The 17,834-nt window shown below is 37.6% G+C and overlaps 1 protein-coding gene across 1 annotated transcript in view; it reads left to right on the top strand.

Annotated features, from left to right (window-relative positions):
- LOC128649747 (phospholipid-transporting ATPase ABCA1-like) overlaps positions 1–17,834 on the top strand; it is a 2,013,556-nt gene that overhangs the window by 1,659,662 nt on the left and 336,060 nt on the right. Inside the window, exon 41 of the mRNA XM_053703184.1 lies at positions 11,386–11,506. Within this exon, the coding sequence (XP_053559159.1) occupies positions 11,386–11,506 (121 nt within the window). The remainder of the gene's footprint in view (positions 1–11,385; positions 11,507–17,834) is intronic.

Genomic DNA, 17,834 nt, shown 5'->3' with positions numbered 1-17,834 from the left:
TAGCTCCCAGTAGTGCATTGCTGCACATTCAACAAATAATACCAAGATAATAAAGCAAACTAGATAATAGAAGTAAATTGGAAAGTTGTTTAAAATTGTAAGTTCCATCTGAATCAAAAAATAATTGGGGCTTCCCTTTAAGGACCATCTGTGACCCTGCATGTCAGCCTGCTACTCTATATAAACTCTGCAGAAGTAATAGCCTCACTATTGTGTAAAACAGCTCCTAGTTCACAAACATCTTATTTAAATATAATTTCAATACTGTCTGTATATTTCCCTTCCATGTGAGCTGAGGTTAAAGGGATAGGAAAAAAAATGAAACTTGCATAATTTAGATATAGCAGGTCATTTTAAGACACTTTTAAAGTCACTCCTATTTTCACATTTACTTTGTTCTTTCAGAAACCTTTATTAAAAAAGAATGTGTACACATCCTACACAACTGGGAGCGAACTGCTGATTGGTAGCTACACATTTGTTTCTTGTCATTGTCTCACCATATGTCTTCTCAGCTAGCTACCATTATTGTAATGCTGGACTGGAGTTGGTTTTAGCTATGCAGGAATAGAACAAGCAAGCAAGAGTGCAATAAAAAAATATCTCTAGCATATCAGAGCATTTTCAGGGTTCAAAGGATTGATGAAACAGGTGTTATACTATATTCTATGCTTTTGTACATGTTAATGTCATTGAATTAATTCAAATGGAATCTCATCTACTGGATTTGAATGGGTTAGAATATAAATTCAGTGTTTCTGGGTGGCAAATTCTTATGGAACAGAATGGTGTCCAAAATTTGGAGAATTAAAATGTTACAATGAATACTTATTGTGCTCTGAATGGGCTGTTCCACATTATCTTTGAATGATCATTGTTTATTATTAGTATGCATTTTAATATACAGCTCAGAAATATTGTGCATCTTCAAGAAAAATCATGAATTAATTATGTTCACAAATATAATATAAATCTAAAGAAAATATGTTACCATAGCAACATGTCTTATGTACCAGTGTCCTACTTCTATTGAGTGACAAAACATCAGGATGAATTTAAAAAACATGTAAGAAAGTCAGTAATGTTATTAATTAGTTATTAAAGCATTCTATGTCTTTCTAAATTATTGTTATCAGTAATTGGGACAGTGTTCCTAATGCTATTCATACCTTTTACATACTGAGGTCCTTCTTACTGTTTACACAATATGTTGGGGGTTTTTTTTTTAGACATGACATTTTGACATATCAGGTTATTTTAGGTCATTTGGGATATTACAAAGATTTAAAATAAGAACCCCAACTAAAGTTATAGGATATTGTAGCTTCACTGGCTTCTATTAATGCACTTAATATTGTAATGCAGCAAGTAAAATAATATTTACTATAAAATATTGGCTCTGGAATCTATTGCTTTGGTCAAGCAGTCACTAAATGAAATAAAAAGGAAAAAAATATCTGTATTTTTTCTTTCAAAAGAATGTATTAGTCTGAGACTTATAAAGGAAAAAAAATATTTCTCAATCTTTACTCAAAGTGGATGGATAACAGAAATGGTGATGTAATGGGGGCACGGAGACACGCACCCCATCATAATGGCTGTGCCCCAGCTGTTATCCTGGGTTTCCCACAGCTCTTCCCCGTCCTACCTACACCAGCCAGGCCCTGCCAGACCCCGCACATTGCCCGCTGACCCAACAATCACATGCCTGGTCTTGCCCCGAGGAACACAAAATGCTAGTGAGCTTTCAAGAAGTGCCCTTCGCCCCCCAAGCACTATATGTTACCTGTCATAGCCATATATATTTATTTAGGCTCCAGGCTTAGAGGGATGTCTGCAAGTCACTCACACATCACACATTGATCCAGATACACACATACCTGGTCCTTCATGCTGCCTCCCGAGTCGGTCCCACACTCGCCCACTGCCTGTTACTCCTCCACCTGTGCTCTCTTGTGCCGACGCTCCGCCTACTCAAAACTTGTGCCAACATTTTTTAAAGTGGAAGCACACAAAATAATAATATTTTTTTTTGTTTGTTTGAACAAAGACTGTGGGGCCCCCTAACTGCGGAGAACTAGGCGGCTGCCTCACCTGCCTTGCCCTAAGGCCGACCTTGCCTGAGCAGGGCTACCATTTGTGCAGCAGGTGCAGTGGCACCAGGGTTGAAGTGGGGGGGGGGCATAGCAGCCAGTCTATTCAAAGGCATTTGTAGAATGTGTACAATCCTAATGCAGGGGAGCCTTTTATTAGTGCAGGTTGTATGTTTATCTATCTCTCTACCTATCATCTGTCTTTCTATGTATCTATCTATCTATCTACCTATCATGGGTCTTTCTATGTATCTATCTACCTATCATCTATCTATCTATCTACAGTAGCTATCTCTATCTATCATCTATCTATCATCTATCTTTCTATGTATCTCTCTGTCTGTCTATCAATCTATCTTTCTATTTATCTCTCTGTCTATCTATCATCTATCTATCTCTATCATCTATCTTTCTATGTATCTATCATCTATATTTCTATGTATCTATCATCTATCTTTCTATGTATCTCTCTATCTATCATCTATCTATCTATATATATATATATAGGATACAAGAAGAAAGGCGAGGACTCAGGAACTTGAAGCCAGGTGACTTTATTTGGTATACAAAGGTGAGTAGCACTAACACAGGTGTGCAAGGGGTGCTAGAGCTGACGCGTTTCGCGCATGCTCACATGCGCTTCATCAGAGATCTAGTGGTGTTACCTGTGGAAGGTTTATATAGAGAGTATCGGCCAATAGAACAAAATTCACAAAAGTGGGCAGCACTAATGCCAGCACTGATCCCTGTAATAATATACTAAAACTGGGTGTAAACGTGTACTATCTCAAGTGAGTGTATAAGTGAATAAGTAAGTGTCATCAGTGAATAACTTTTTAAAATCTGTTGATTAAATCAAGAAAAAAAGTATTTTTTAGTGCAAAGTGAAAGGAAACATGGGAGATAATTAAAAAGTGATGTTAAAATCAGGTGATGGTGAATTAATTAGGATGAACTATTGGCACAATGTTCACTACATTCAGACTAAAAGACTGGAGACCAGGGGCGGAGAGGGTCCGAGAGGGGATACTCTCCACCCCTGGGCTCCATAATTGTGTTAAAAGCACACATCCTAGGCGTGCATTGTGGTTACTATTACTACTTTTTTGTATTTTTTTACTTTTATTTTTTTGTCATGTATTAATGTATGTTTTTATTTGTTTGTTTTATTTTTTATTTTTTATTCTTTTATTCATTTCCTTTCTTTTCTATACACCTCGTGATATTTGTCTTCATGCTACTAAATTCTTTGTCTGAAATATCTTTAAATTAATTTGGCCCTGAGATCACAAAGAATCAATGGTACGTTATTCTTAAATTTTATAAGTTGATTATCTCCATAGCATTGGATTCCTGTATTGGTAGCAGGGACACTTGTAATGTTTGCTGTACCATAAAACTCTCATTACAAATTATGAAACTAAGTTTTGAATGGACTAATAGATTAGAAAGGGCATTATTCCTGAAAGTCGCAAGATCACACTTGGGGATAGAGAAAAAGGGGGGTACATTAGAGAAAAATCTAAAATTACTAAATTAAAACAATATGTATCTACCAAAAAAGGTATCTTGCTAGTGAAGAAAGAAAAATTGATTAGATAAGGCGTATAAAGATAAGACGTATAAAAATAAAACATATAAAAATAAAAATGAATGTAAAAATAAATGTTGAAAAATAAATGTTGAAAAAAAAAATGTTGAAAAATAAATGTTGAAAAAAGGGGGATAATAGTAATAATGATAATTAATAGTAATATATGGCCATATCTTTACTGCATAGGTAGGGAATTAAGCAGGGTGCTTAGGCAAGGCCAATAGGATAGTAGATTCTATGTGCCCCTAGTGGCCGGACAAGTTAACACAGTATATGGAGTGGATACCTAGTTTTTGTGTCAGGACCAAGGGGGAAAAAAAACTAAACCTATTGGACATTAATAGCCCGCTCTATGTAAGCATAATGCAGGTGACGCGGGTACCCGGGTAGGGAGTACGGAGGTCAGATCAGAAAAAGAATACTGAGTGCTAAGTTAGAGCGGTATGCAATTCTGGAATCGGCAATGGCCATTAGAAGAAAAATGGTCTGAATGTAAGGTATAAGTTACAAACCAGTGAAAGAAAAGGGAACACTAAAAGTTATCTAAATAAAACAGAAACCTAGGGACAGACATTCCTGGGCCTGGAGTTGAGTGTTAGGACAGAGGGGGAGGAGGGGAGATGATGAGGGGAAATAAAGGGGGGGGGGAATTAAGAAAGGGGCAGAAAAGTCCCCTGCTGATGGGGCATATATCAAACCTAATCATTGAATAGGTCAAGGTCATGTCTCATATTAATGCCATGGGGAGATTTGGTATGAAGAGTAAATATCCAGTATGCCTCTCTCTTCTGGAGTTTCCCAACCCTATCCCCTCCTCTGATATCATTGTGGTTATGTTCGATGCCTACAAATGTAAAAAGATGTTTAATGTGATTACCATGAGACCGGAAATGTTTAGCTACGGGGGTTCTAGGAATTTCATCTTCTAAGGATAATAGGTGTTGTCTGATGCGGTCCTTGAGTGGTCGTGTGGTGAGGCCTATGTATTGGAGGGAGCACTGCCGACATGTAATTAAATATACTACAAAACGGGTAGTACAGTCTATTCTTTGTTTGATAGAGAATGTTTTACCCGTGCTGGAAGAGGTGAAGTGATCTGTTTTCTGAGTGTAATTGCAACTCTTACAGGTATGGCCACATTTAAAGGAACCTTTACTGAGGCTGAGCCAGTGTGTCCCAGGTGTGGGTTTGTTGGTGAAATGTTTCCTAACCCTATCCCCCACTGTGGGGGCCTTCTTGGCTACACATTTAATTTGTTGTTTAGTTATGTGTTGTAGTTTGGCGTCACTCTGGAGAATGGGAAGGTATTTGAGTACTATTTTGCAGACCTCATCAAATTGTCTGCTGTATTGGGTAGAAAAGACAATTTCATCAGTAAATGCATTTTTCTTTGTGGTGTTAGTAGTATTTCTACTAGTGTAGCTTGAAAACAGAGTCTGCCTCTCTATTTTACTCACTTGGTTGGCTGTTTGTATGAGTGACTTCTTATTGTAACCCCTCTCTAGGAGTCTCTGGGTGATTGCATCTGCCTGTATTCTGTACTGTTGAATGTTGGAACAGTTTCTGCGCGCCCTAATGTATTGGCCTTTGGGGATGCCCCTGATAGTGTGTCTAACATGGCAAGAGTCAGCTCTAAGTATGGTATTACGTGCTAGGGTCTTCCTGTGAATTGTGGAAATGATGTTAGATCCTTCATCTATATAAAGATGTAAATCTAAATAAGCTATAGAATTAAATGATAACGAATACGTAAACTTAAGATTAAACTGGTTATCATTAAGAAGGTCTACCAGGGTGTGTGCCTCTGTCCGGTTATCAGAGTTCCAAATGACTATGAGGTCGTCGATGTAGCGGCCATACACAACTAGATTGTCCCTGAGGGGGAAGTCGTCAGCATAAATGCTGTTAAGTTCCAGCCAGCCCATGTATAAATTGGCATATGCGGGGGCAAATTTTGCCCCCATGGCTGTGCCACAATTCTGCAAATAGAATTCCCCCCCAGAGACAAAGTAGTTGTGTGAGAGAAGGAATTTGGCAGTGGAAACTACAAATTGAATATATTCATCAGAGAATGAAGTGTATCTCCTGATCATTTGACCCAGGGCCTCCAATCCCTTCTGGTGGGGTATACTAGAGTAGAGGGCCGTCACATCTATGGTGAGCCACTGAAAAATTGGTTGCCATTTGATGTCATTCAGTTGGTAGAGAAGGTGGGCACTGTCTCTGATATAGCCAGGCAATGTGGTAACTATGGGTTATAAGACTGAGTCAAGCCAGGCCCCCAATCTCTCACATAGGGACCCCATGCTAGCCACTATGGGTCTCCCTGGGGGTCTGGTCAGAGTCTTGTGTATCTTGGGCACGACCCTAAAGGTTGGAGTAAGAGGATTCTCTATAAATAGATATTCCATGGTTTCCTTGGTGATGAAACCATTCTCTAGGGCCGTGTCCAAGAACGAGAGTAGTTTTTGGCTGAACCTAGAAGTGGGGTCATAACCTAAACGTGTGTAGGTGGAAGTGTCCCCAAGGTGCACATTGATTTCTTCCATATAATCGGTGGTATTGAGGATCACTACTGCCCCACCCTTGTCTGCCTGTGTTATTACTATGTCAGAGTTGGTCTCTAGTTCAGCCAATGCATTTTTTTCTTCGTGGGTAATATTGTGTTTGACTGTTGCATGAGTATCTTTTATGGTCTCATAAAGTGATGTGATGCCTCTCAGTACTGTATCTTGGTATAGTTCGATACTGGGGCTTCTGGCCTGGACAGGGTAAAAGAATGAACAGTCTTTGTGTGGAAAATTATGTGTGGATGATGAGGAACTGGGGGTGTTGTTTTGTAGTGATAGTAATGTGTTAAAATCACATTGGTCTCTAAATAGTAGACCTGAGTGGGTACTGTCTAAAAGTGTTAAGGGAGGCTCTAGAGGAGGATTCTCCATGTGTGTCTCAGAAAAGTGTTTCCTTAGTGTGAGTTTGCGGACTAGTCTGTTGATGTCTATAACAGTAGAAAAGACATCAAAATTTGTGCTAGGTGCAAAAGTGAGTCCTTTATTAAGTATGGAGATCTGTGCAGATGTGAGTTGAATATTTGACAGATTAATCACATTAATTATTTCTTTTTGTTTTTTGAGGCTGTCCTGCTGGGGTACCGATGTGCCTGACTTGAGGCTTTAGGGGTACTGGTTTGACTGGGTGATTTGACAAGGGTGGCCAGAGTCGTTCTAGTAGGGACACCAGTGTCTGTATTAGCAGAGGTGGAAGGTTCACTAGGCTCAGCTGTGGGAGTGCTGGGGGATTGTGGAAGAGATGTTTCTGAGTCAGTGGTTTCTATACTAGAAAAAGTGACTTTCTTCCCATTTGTGTTACCCCTGCGTTTTTTATTACTATTCTTGGAGGTGTTGGAATTCCCCCTCCCCCTGGTGGGCCTAAGTTGTTGCCATGAATAAACTATGTTAAGGTCATAGTCCTTTGTGTCACGATTATATTTGGACACTTTTCTGCTGGATAAGTCCATATCTAATTTGTTGATGGTTTCCTCTAGCTGTGCTGTGTAATCTTTATATTGACTGGTGGCCTCAAAGGGTTGGATGTGAGTCTCTGTAGCTTTGATTTCTGTCAGGATTAAGTCTCTTTCCTGTCTTTTATGTCTCAGTAGTTGATTCATAAGGGTCATGGAACATCTAGTTAGAGTGTGGTTCCACTCCTCCATTAACTCTGGTAGTTGTTGAGCAAAGGAGGGGAATTTTTTCATCCTTAGCCCACGTGGGACCTTCCCCTCCTTGATATACAAGTCCAGAAATTCTATGTCCCACCAGAGATTGGTCTCCTTATATCGGAGTTTCTCCAGGCCTGAAAATAATGAAGGCAAATTTTCTTCCCTAGGTACTGTAGGTAAAGCATTAGCCCCTTGGAGTGCTGTGGCCAGAATGTGCCTGCGTTTGTCATCAGAAGATTCCCCTGTGGGATGTGTGGTTGCAGTTTCTGACATTTCGGCCATGGTATATCAATAGAAAATATGTGGTATAAGAGAGATCAGAATTATGAGCAAAACCAGTTAAAGAAACAAGAGAATGATGCTGTCTCTCTTATCAGCCCGCTGACCCAACAATCACATGCCTGGTCTTGCCCCGAGGAACACAAAATGCTAGTGAGCTTTCAAGAAGTGCCCTTCGCCCCCCAAGCACTATATGTTACCTGTCATAGCCATATATATTTATTTAGGCTCCAGGCTTAGAGGGATGTCTGCAAGTCACTCACACATCACACATTGATCCAGTCGGTCCCACACTCGCCCACTGCCTGTTACTCCTCCACCTGTGCTCTCTTGTGCCGACGCTCCACCTACTCAAAACTTGTGCCAAAATTTTTTAAATAAAAATGGCGCCAAAAAAAAAAAAATTTAAAAGTGGAAGCACACAAAATAATAATATTTTTTTTTGTTTGTTTGAACAAAGACTGCGGGGCCCCCTAACTGCGGAGAACTAGGCGGCTGCCTCACCTGCCTTGCCCTAAGGCTGACCTTGCCTGAGCAGGGCTACCATTTGTGCAGCAGGTGCAGTGGCACCAGGGTTGAAGTGCGGGGGGGGGGGGCATAGCAGCCAGTCTATTCAAAGGCATTTGTAGAATGTGTACAATCCTAATGCAGGGGAGCCTTTTATTAGTGAAGGTTGTATGTTTATCTATCTCTCTACCTATCATCTGTCTTTCTACGTATCTATCTATCTACCTATCATGGGTCTTTCTATGTATCTATCTACCTATCATCTATCTTTCTATCTATCTATCTACAGTAGCTATCTCTATCTATCATCTATCTATCATCTATCTTTCTATGTATCTCTCTGTCTGTCTATCAATCTATCTTTCTATTTATCTCTCTGTCTATCTATCATCTATCTTTCTATGTATCTATCATCTATATTTCTATGTATCTATCATCTATCTTTCTATGTATCTCTCTATCTATCATCTATCTATCTATCTATCTATCTATCTATATATTTATACATATATATCTTTCTATTCATCTATCCATTTATCTATCTGTCTGTCAACCTATCATCTATCTTTCAATGTATTTCTCTATCTGTCTATCTTTCTATGTATTTCTCTATCTATCATCTATCTTTCTATGTATGTATGTATCTTTCTTTCTGTATGTCTGTCTACCTATCATCTATCTATCTATCTTCTATCTTTCTATGTATCTATATATCTGTCTGTCTGTCTATCTATCTTTCTATCTATCTATCTATCTATCTATCTTCCAAATAATTATAAAGGGCAGCATGTATATTATATTTGGGAGGCCAAAAACATTTTGCACCAGGGACCTCTGTTAAGTAGGTCCACTTCTGCCCGATGCTTGCCATAAACTCACTCTATTAACTGGACATTTACAACAGCTGTAAAAACAAGAGTGCATAGACTTCTCCAGAAAACCAGAAATGGTTGTCCTTTTGATCTAATATTATTGTTTTATTCACCATATGGAGTATTTTATGCATAATTATCATATACAACAATAACAATATAAGTATTACACAGTATCATTGATATTGCTGTTTTTCTTTATTGTTCAATGTCCTTCTAGGTGAGAAATTGAACCCAGGTATTATTATTCCTATTAAAGAGACCATAAACTCAAAATTAAAATTAGGATTCAGATAGAGCATGCATTTTACTTTATAGTTTACTTTTGTTATTAAATTTGCTTCATTCCCTTTGTGGAAGAGTAAACCGAAGTAGGCTCAGGAGCAGCGATGCACTACTGGGAGCTAGCCGGTGATTAGTGATACACAGATATGACTATTGTCATTGGCTTAGCAGATGTGTTCAGCTAGCTCCCAACCATGCTATTCTTTCAATAAAGGATACCAAGATAATGAATCAAAACAGATCATAGAAGTAAATTGGAAAAAAATTAAATTGCATATGCTCTATCTGAATCTTGAAAGTTTGATTTTGACTTTACTGCCCCTTTAAATATATATATATTTATTAAAAAGGAATTATATATAAATGTCATCTTATATATACATTTATTTACTTATAAAAGTGTTGGGGGCTGTGGCTCACATCTTACCAGTATCAATATGCTATAAGGTAAGCTAATGCTAGTTCAGGACGTTTAACCTTTAAAGGGATATGAAACCAACATACAATTTTAAAAAAAGGTTCCAGCTTACTTATTTTATCAAATTTGCCTCATTCCCATGGTATTCTTTGTTGAAAATATACCTAGGTAGGCGCCTGCAGCACAACATGGCAGGAAATAGTGCTGCCATCTAGTGCTCTCGCTTGTGGATAACATTCTTGTAAAACTGCTGCCACATAATGGTCCAGACAAATCCACGCACCTGAACTTCCTGCTTTTCAACAAAAGATACCAAGTGAACAAAGAAATGTTGATAATATAAGTAAATTATAAACTGAAATGATCTATCTAAATCATAAAAGAAAAAACATTGGGTTTCATGTCCCTTTAATTTGTCATCCATACTGCTGCTATTTAGTGAGATAGGCTGATGAGTCTGTTGATCTTATTGGCTCATCACTTTTAGCAAACTCTGCTAGAGTAACGGGCAGCCTGCAATGATGAACAAACGTACACGTTGGATTGGCTATTCGAAAAAACAAAGCTTGATTGCCCTGGTTGTCTATCTATCTATCTATCTATCTCTCTATCTACTGTATCTATCATCTATCTATCTGTCTACAGTATCCATCTATCTATCTATCTATCTATATATCTATCTACAGTATCCATCTATCTATCTACAGTAGCTATCTTCAGTGTCTATCTGTCTATCTATCTATCTATCATATATCTATTTATCTACAGTGTCTGTCTGTCTGTCTCTATCTATCTATCTATCTATCTACAGTATCCATCTATCTATCTACAGTATCTATCTATCTATCTATCTACAGTATCCATCTATCTATCTACAGTATCTATCTCTCTATCTACAGTATCAATCATCTATCTGTCTATCTACAGTATCCATCTATCTATCTACAGTATTTATCATCTATCTGTCTATCTACAGTATCTGTCTATCTATCTATCTATCTACAGTAGCTATCTACAGTATCTATCTATCTATCTATCTATCTATCTATCTATCAATCATATATCTATTTATCTACAGTCTCTGGCTGTCTATCTATCTATCTATCTATCTATCTACAGTATATGTCTACAGTAGCTATCTACAGTATCTATCTATCTATCTATCTATCTATAATATATCTATTTATCTACAGTGTCTGTCTGTCTATCTATCTATCTATCTATCTATCTACAGTATCCGTCTGTCTGTGTATCTGCCTATCTAGCTATCTTGGTTGAATCATTTTTCAAAAGATGAACATTAAGTTCTTCAACACATATCTAAGTGGAGAGCCTTTTTGTCACCTTAGTATCTCTGTCTCTCTTCTTTTTTTTCATATTGGACATATATTTAAGGTTGCACAACTATTAAAATAGTAAAAAGGAAGCTATATGCAATTATTCAGCCATAATGCATTGTCTAATGAAAGATGTCTGCAGTTTTACTTATGTCTTTGTAATTTACATGTTTAATGTTAAAAAATAATCTTTTGCATAACTTAAATGTATTTTTTACTATTTCTATTGTTTATATAATGTGTGTTTAAAATGCAACCTTTTTATTCATTTGTTTTGTTTAGATCAGGAAAGCTCATCACAGAACCTTTATATGATGAAGATGAAGATGTTGCTAATGAACGTTCTCGGATTCTCAATGGCGGAGGACAGACAGATTTACTTAGAATATGTGACTTGTCTAAGGTAATTCTATAATCTAAATAGAAACATACTTTTTTATTTTTTTTTAGTCACAACCCGGTTATTTCACAAGAAATAAAGACAACCAAGAAAACAAAAATTGTGAATAATTAAATAAACACTGATCATTTAAATAAATATTACCAACTCAACCCTCAATGTTGCAAAAAAATATTTTTTTATTACCAAATGGCAACAAAGTTTTATTTAGAAGAGCCGTATAGCTCTAAGTTAAAGGCAAATGTATAATAATCCCAAGGCAAATTGGAACTCTTCCTAATATTTATTATTAAAAGTATGAAAAAAGGAGATTCACAACACTCAGGGTAAACAGCAAACACAAAGTAACAGGAAGTCTAAAGCGCTGCTCCAATGTTTGTACATAGTGCGAATGGCAATTCCTGATGGGCTGCTTACTCTGCCTGCTGAGGCCCTTCTCTCTGACGTAAGCAGAAGGAGAGATACGTTACATAGAGAGGTATTAGCTGGCAATGAGAGAGTAGCACAAGGGATATAATACTCATATGCTAAATCACTTGAAATTGATGCAACATAACTGTAAAAAGCTGAGATAAAAATATCTCCTGGATATCTCTATATAAAAAGGGAAGATATGTTACCTCAAAATGTCTTTAGCTCACCAGAGTTAGTGCTCTGTGAACAGTCAGAGTTGCTGTAAAGCTGCAAGTTGAAAACAAATTGTTTTTTTTTAAAAAAGATAGCCAATCAGCTGAGGTCTTGCATTGCTTTGCAGTGATCTCATGAGATTTTACTTAAATCACATGAGATTTCACACTACTTCCATAAACTGAATACGAAAATAACATGACTGTGTCTGCACATTACAGATGCAAACTTCCTAGTTTGTCCCGGGACTAGCATCCTGATTGGCAGCTTAAAGTTTCTTTACAATGGGGTGTGAATACTTAGGAAATGTGAGGTAAAATATCTTCCTTTTTACATAGAGATGTTTAGGTAATAGTTTCTAGTCAGCTTTCTACAGCTTTCCAGTGCTTCAACATTTCGGTATTATGTTCCTTTAAAGGGACATGCAACCCAAAAAATGTATTTTATGATTCTGATAGAACATAGAATTTTAAACAACTTTCAAATTTATTTCTATTATCAATTTTTCTTTGTTCTCTTGGTATTTTGTGTTAAAAAGCAGAGAGGTAAGCGCAAGAGCGTACATGTGTCTGGAGCACTTTATGGCAGCAGTTTTGCAAGAATGTTATCCATTTGCAAGAGCTAGTGCTATTTCCTACCATTTAGTGCTCCAGACGCCTACCTAGATATCTCTTCAACAAAGAATACCATGGCAGCAAAGAAAATTTGATAATAGAAGTAAATTGTAAACTTTTGTAAATTGTATGCTCTGTCTGAATCACAATTAGAAAATGTTTGGGTTTCATATTCCTTTAAAAAAGTATGTATCCTGAGGATGCATGTGATCTGCTAGTGAAGGCTCAGCTAGCCGTACAATGAGTAATATGGCTATAAAGAGAAATATATCACACACTGGTCAAGTTGTTCATTCTGTCTATACAGCTTCTCAGCAGTTTCTAGAAGTCATTTAAAGATATTGGGGCCTATCTATCAAGCTTCAAATGGCGCTTCATGCCCCGTGTTTCTGGTGAGCCTGAAGGCTCGCCAGAAACAGCAGTTATGAAGCAGCGGTCACAAAGACCGCCGCTCCATAACCCTGTCCACCTGCTCTGAGCAGGCGGACAGACATCGCTGGAATTCAACCCGATACGATCGGGTTGAATTCCGGCGATGTCTGTCCGCCCATTGGCCGCGAGTCTGCAGGTGGCGGCGTTGCACTAGCAGCTCTTATGAGCTGCTGGTGCAATGCTGAATACGGAGAGCGTATTGCTCTCCACATTCAGCAAGGTCTTGTGGACCTGATCTGCGCTGCCGGATCAGGTCCGCAAGACCTTTGTTAAATAGAGGCCATTGCCTCCTGGTCAGAGGCTGCTTCAGGATTAGCGTTAAAGGGAGAGCAAAGTGTTTTAGTGAGTTTTATGTTTGTACAGTATTTTTTAAAAATATTTGTTCATATGTTGACAATGTAAAGTATTTTATTCTCACGAGTGTGGGGTGTGCCTCTGTTCATTCAATAGAGCTGTGCAAGGGATATAGGTGTATGCACTCCTACCAATCAGTTAGCTTAAAAATCAAAATAAACCGTTGTCTCCTTGTCTTGCAAATATATCTTAACATGTTGAAATATTTCTCTTTAATATGCTTGATGGCAGTGGCGTATTTAGGTTAGGGTCCGATTTATCAAAGGCCAAATGGCCCCTGATGCCCCTGTGTCCACGCAAGCCTTCAGGCTCGCCGGAAACAGCAGTTATGAAGCAGCAGTCTTAAGACCTCCACTCCTTAACTGGTCCGCTGCCTCTGAGTCTGCGGACATCAATCCGCCCGATCCTATATGATCGGGTTGATTCACCAGAACTGCTTGTGCAATGTTAAATGCCAACAGCGTATACTGTCAGCATTCAGCAATGCCTGGCGGACATGATAAGCTACAGCGTATCATGCCTGCCAGACTTTGATAAATCGGCCCCATAGTCACAAACACATACACTAAGAGTACCATTTATCAAGCTCCGAATGGAGCTTGAGGGCCCGTGTTTCTGGCGAGTCTTCAGACTCGCCAGAAACCGCAGTTATGAAGCAGCGGTCTAAAGACTGCTGCTCCATAACCCTGTCCGCCTGCTCTGAGCAGACGGACAGACATCGCCACAATTCAACCCGATCGAGTACAAACGGGTTGATTGACACCACCCTGCTGGCGGCCGATTGCAGTGCTGATTGCAATGCTGAATACGGAGAGCGTATTGCTCTCCGCATTCAGCGATGTCTGTTGGACCTGATCCGCACTGTCGGATCAGGTCCGACAGACATTTGATAAATATGCCTCAAAGTGTTTTACACATATACTGTCACGTGCACACACGTATACACACACACATATATATATCTATATATATATATATATATACACACACACCTGTTGCTGCAAAATATAAAACAAAATAGATTTCTTGAAACAATATTTTTCAAGCCAACAGATCTAAGGGCAATAGCTAGCTGATTAAATTAAAGTTTCACAGTTACAGTACCATTAAACTGTAAGCTCCATGGGCACTCTCTTAGTATACCCCTAGAATGTAAGCTCCTTGGGCAAAATCTCCCATTATATGCCTGTATAGCACTTCTAAAATAACTGTAAGCTTCTTATAAACATAGCCACAACATGTGTGCCCCCCCAATCTGCTGCAGTAGGCAAGTGTCTTGTTTGCCTAGGCCAAAATACGCCCTACTTGATGGGAATATTTTGTGTTTCATGTCTCTATAAAGTAGTATTTTATTAAGATTTTATATCAGAGTCGGAGTTGGTACAATTTTACTGACTCCATTTAAAACTGCATATTATGCTTATGGTCATTTTGTTATTTGAATACACCATTGTATTTAGTGAGGTTTATTGTTCCTTGAAATCTTTTCCCCTGTGATTCTTATTTTATTCTTTAAAGCTTATTCTCTTAGATGTAAATCTACATCTAATGGTTTCATGTCTATTTCAGTGATTTTAGGTTATGCACCAGATCACTGAGGGCAGACTCTGCTGTTGCAGTTTATTTAGTAATTATGACAATTGCTATTATGAAAAAAATGAGAACATGGACAACATTTAATACTCAAAGAAAAAATGTACTTTGCATTCAGATTCTAAAAGCAAATACAATCTTAATATGCATATATTATCGCCAAAGGGATATAAATAAAAAAAGTAAGCATGACAGATAAGCTAGGAGCTCAACAATAATTATCATAACATAAGCAGCAATTTAAAAATATTTCCAATGCCTTAAAATGTAAATGCAATAGGGCGAAACTGTTTCAAATAAAAATGTATGATATTTTATCAAAAATAGCGCTGACTAAGGAAACGGCTTTAACCTATTGACAGTTTAAAGGGACATTCCAGTCAAAATGTAAATGCACATAAATGATTTGAATTAAAAAATATTTGCAATACACATGTATTTTCAAAAATGCTTCTAGTAAAAGTTATTACTGTTTTAGTGTTAACTTTTTTCTCTGCACGTGCACCAGCATTTTAAATACTGCAGCTGCTCAGAGCACCAGTGGGGCTTGTATCATGTCAGCAATTAACAAACTGAGTCATTACCAGATGGTACACCTTAGGCCCTCTGAGCAAGTGCTGTGTTTAAAATGCTGATGCACAGAGCATACTTAAATACATTTTTAAAACAGCTATAGCTTTTATTAGAAGCATTTTTGCTAATGCATGTATATTACAAAAATGCTTCTATTCAAAACTAAAATGCATCCATGTGGAATTTTGACTGGAGTGTTCCTTTAAGAAAATGACAACGTTCTTAGCCCTCAGAAAAATGCTTTCCTCAATCAAGACTGATAGTAACAAAAAGACACGGCCACCAATGCAGAATTTGTTTTAAAAAATCTAATTTAACTGCAAAAAAAAGTTATTTTGTCCTTTTTCAATGTCAGATAGTGCCCTTGTCTTTTATTGAAAATTTTAATAGAAAGAATATTGAAACTTTTGGTAATTAGCCCTCTAACATCTTGAGGGAAGAAGTGGTAATAAGCAAATATTGAATGTTCTTAACATTTTATCTGTCTAGGCAATAGGAAAATATTACAGCCTAATTTACCTTACTGATAAGTAGAAGAAACAGTTTCATTGTAGCTACCCAAATTGCTGCAGTCTGTTCCTTCTATTTAAAGGAGCATTAAATGCATTTTATATCTGAATAATATACATCAAAATTTAAGAACTGGATTGCAAAAAATCTTCATAGACATTTTAATCATAAACATTTGGCTAGATTACAAGTGTTGCAGTACGGCTATACAGCTAAAAAAAAAATTGCCATTGCACGTGTAATGACCAGTAACGCATATGTTAGAGTCACAGGGTTATAGCTATACCGCAAGCATTTTAGCCTGTAACGCAACGTCCATTCTGCACTCAAAGAATTACGCTTGAGTGCGGGATTTTCCATAGCACCTTATTACCGGTTGTGCGGTCCTGCTAAAATGTTTGCGCTACAGCCTATACCGACGCAATCCATACCGCCATCTGAGAGCAGTAGTTACGGATTTTGAGTAACAAAAATGTTTCACAAAACTCATAACTAAAATGTTACAAAGTACACTAACACCTATTAACCCCTAAACTGCCACCCTCCCGCATTGCAAACACTATATTAAACTTATTAACCCCTAATCTGCCGCCCACCCACATCGCGACTATTAAATAAAACTAGTAACCCCTAATCTGCTGCCCCCGACATCGCCAACACTAAATAAACCTATTAACCCCTAAACCACCGGCCCCCCACATCGCCAACACTATAATTAAAGTATTAACCCCTAAACCTCCAGCCCCCCACATTGTAACTAATAAACTAAACATATTAACCCCTAAACTGCCAGCCCCCTACATTGTAACCACTAAATTAAACTATTAACCCCTAAACCTAACACCCCCTTAACTTTAAATTAAAATTACAATATAACTATCTTTAAATAAGTAAAAACTTACCTGTAAAATAAAAAAAACTATGATTAAAATATAAATTAAACTAACATTACTATTTTAAGTAAATAAAATAAGAAACATTTTAAAAAACTAACATTACAAATTTTAAAAAAACCTAATACTACGGAAAAAGAACTGAGATTACAAACAAAACACTAAAATTACAGAAAATAAAAAAACACTAAGATCACCAATAATAATAATAAACAAAATTATCAAAAATAATAAATATTACACCTAATCTAATAGCCCTATAAAAATAAAAAGCCCCCCCAAAATAAAAACATCCCCTAACCTACAATAAACTACCAATAGCCCTTAAAAGGGCCTTTTGTAGGGCATTACCCTAAGTTAAACAGCTCTTTTACCTAGAAAAAAATACAAAGTCCTCCCAACAGTAAAACCCACCACCCAACCAACCCCCCAAAATAAAAAACCTAAGTCTAAATGAAACTTAAGCTACCCATTGCCCCTAAAGGGGCATTTGTATGGGCATTGCCCTCAAAAAGGGTATTCAGCTCTTTTACACTGCCCTTAAAAGGGCATTCAGCTCTTTTACAGTGCCCAAAAGAACCCTAATCTAAAAAAAACACCCCAAAAAATAAACCTAACACTAACCCCAGAAAATCTACTCACGGTTCCTGAAGTCGGTCATCCATCCTCATCCAGGCGGCAAGAAGTCTTCATCCAGGCGGGGACACCTTCATCCATCTTGGGGACGTCTTCTAT

Source organism: Bombina bombina, chromosome 2 (assembly GCF_027579735.1).
Source record: "Bombina bombina isolate aBomBom1 chromosome 2, aBomBom1.pri, whole genome shotgun sequence".
Classification (NCBI taxonomy): domain Eukaryota; kingdom Metazoa; phylum Chordata; class Amphibia; order Anura; family Bombinatoridae; genus Bombina; species Bombina bombina.
The sequence above is the reverse complement of the archived record's forward strand: the minus strand, read 5'-3'. Positions and strand labels throughout refer to the sequence as shown.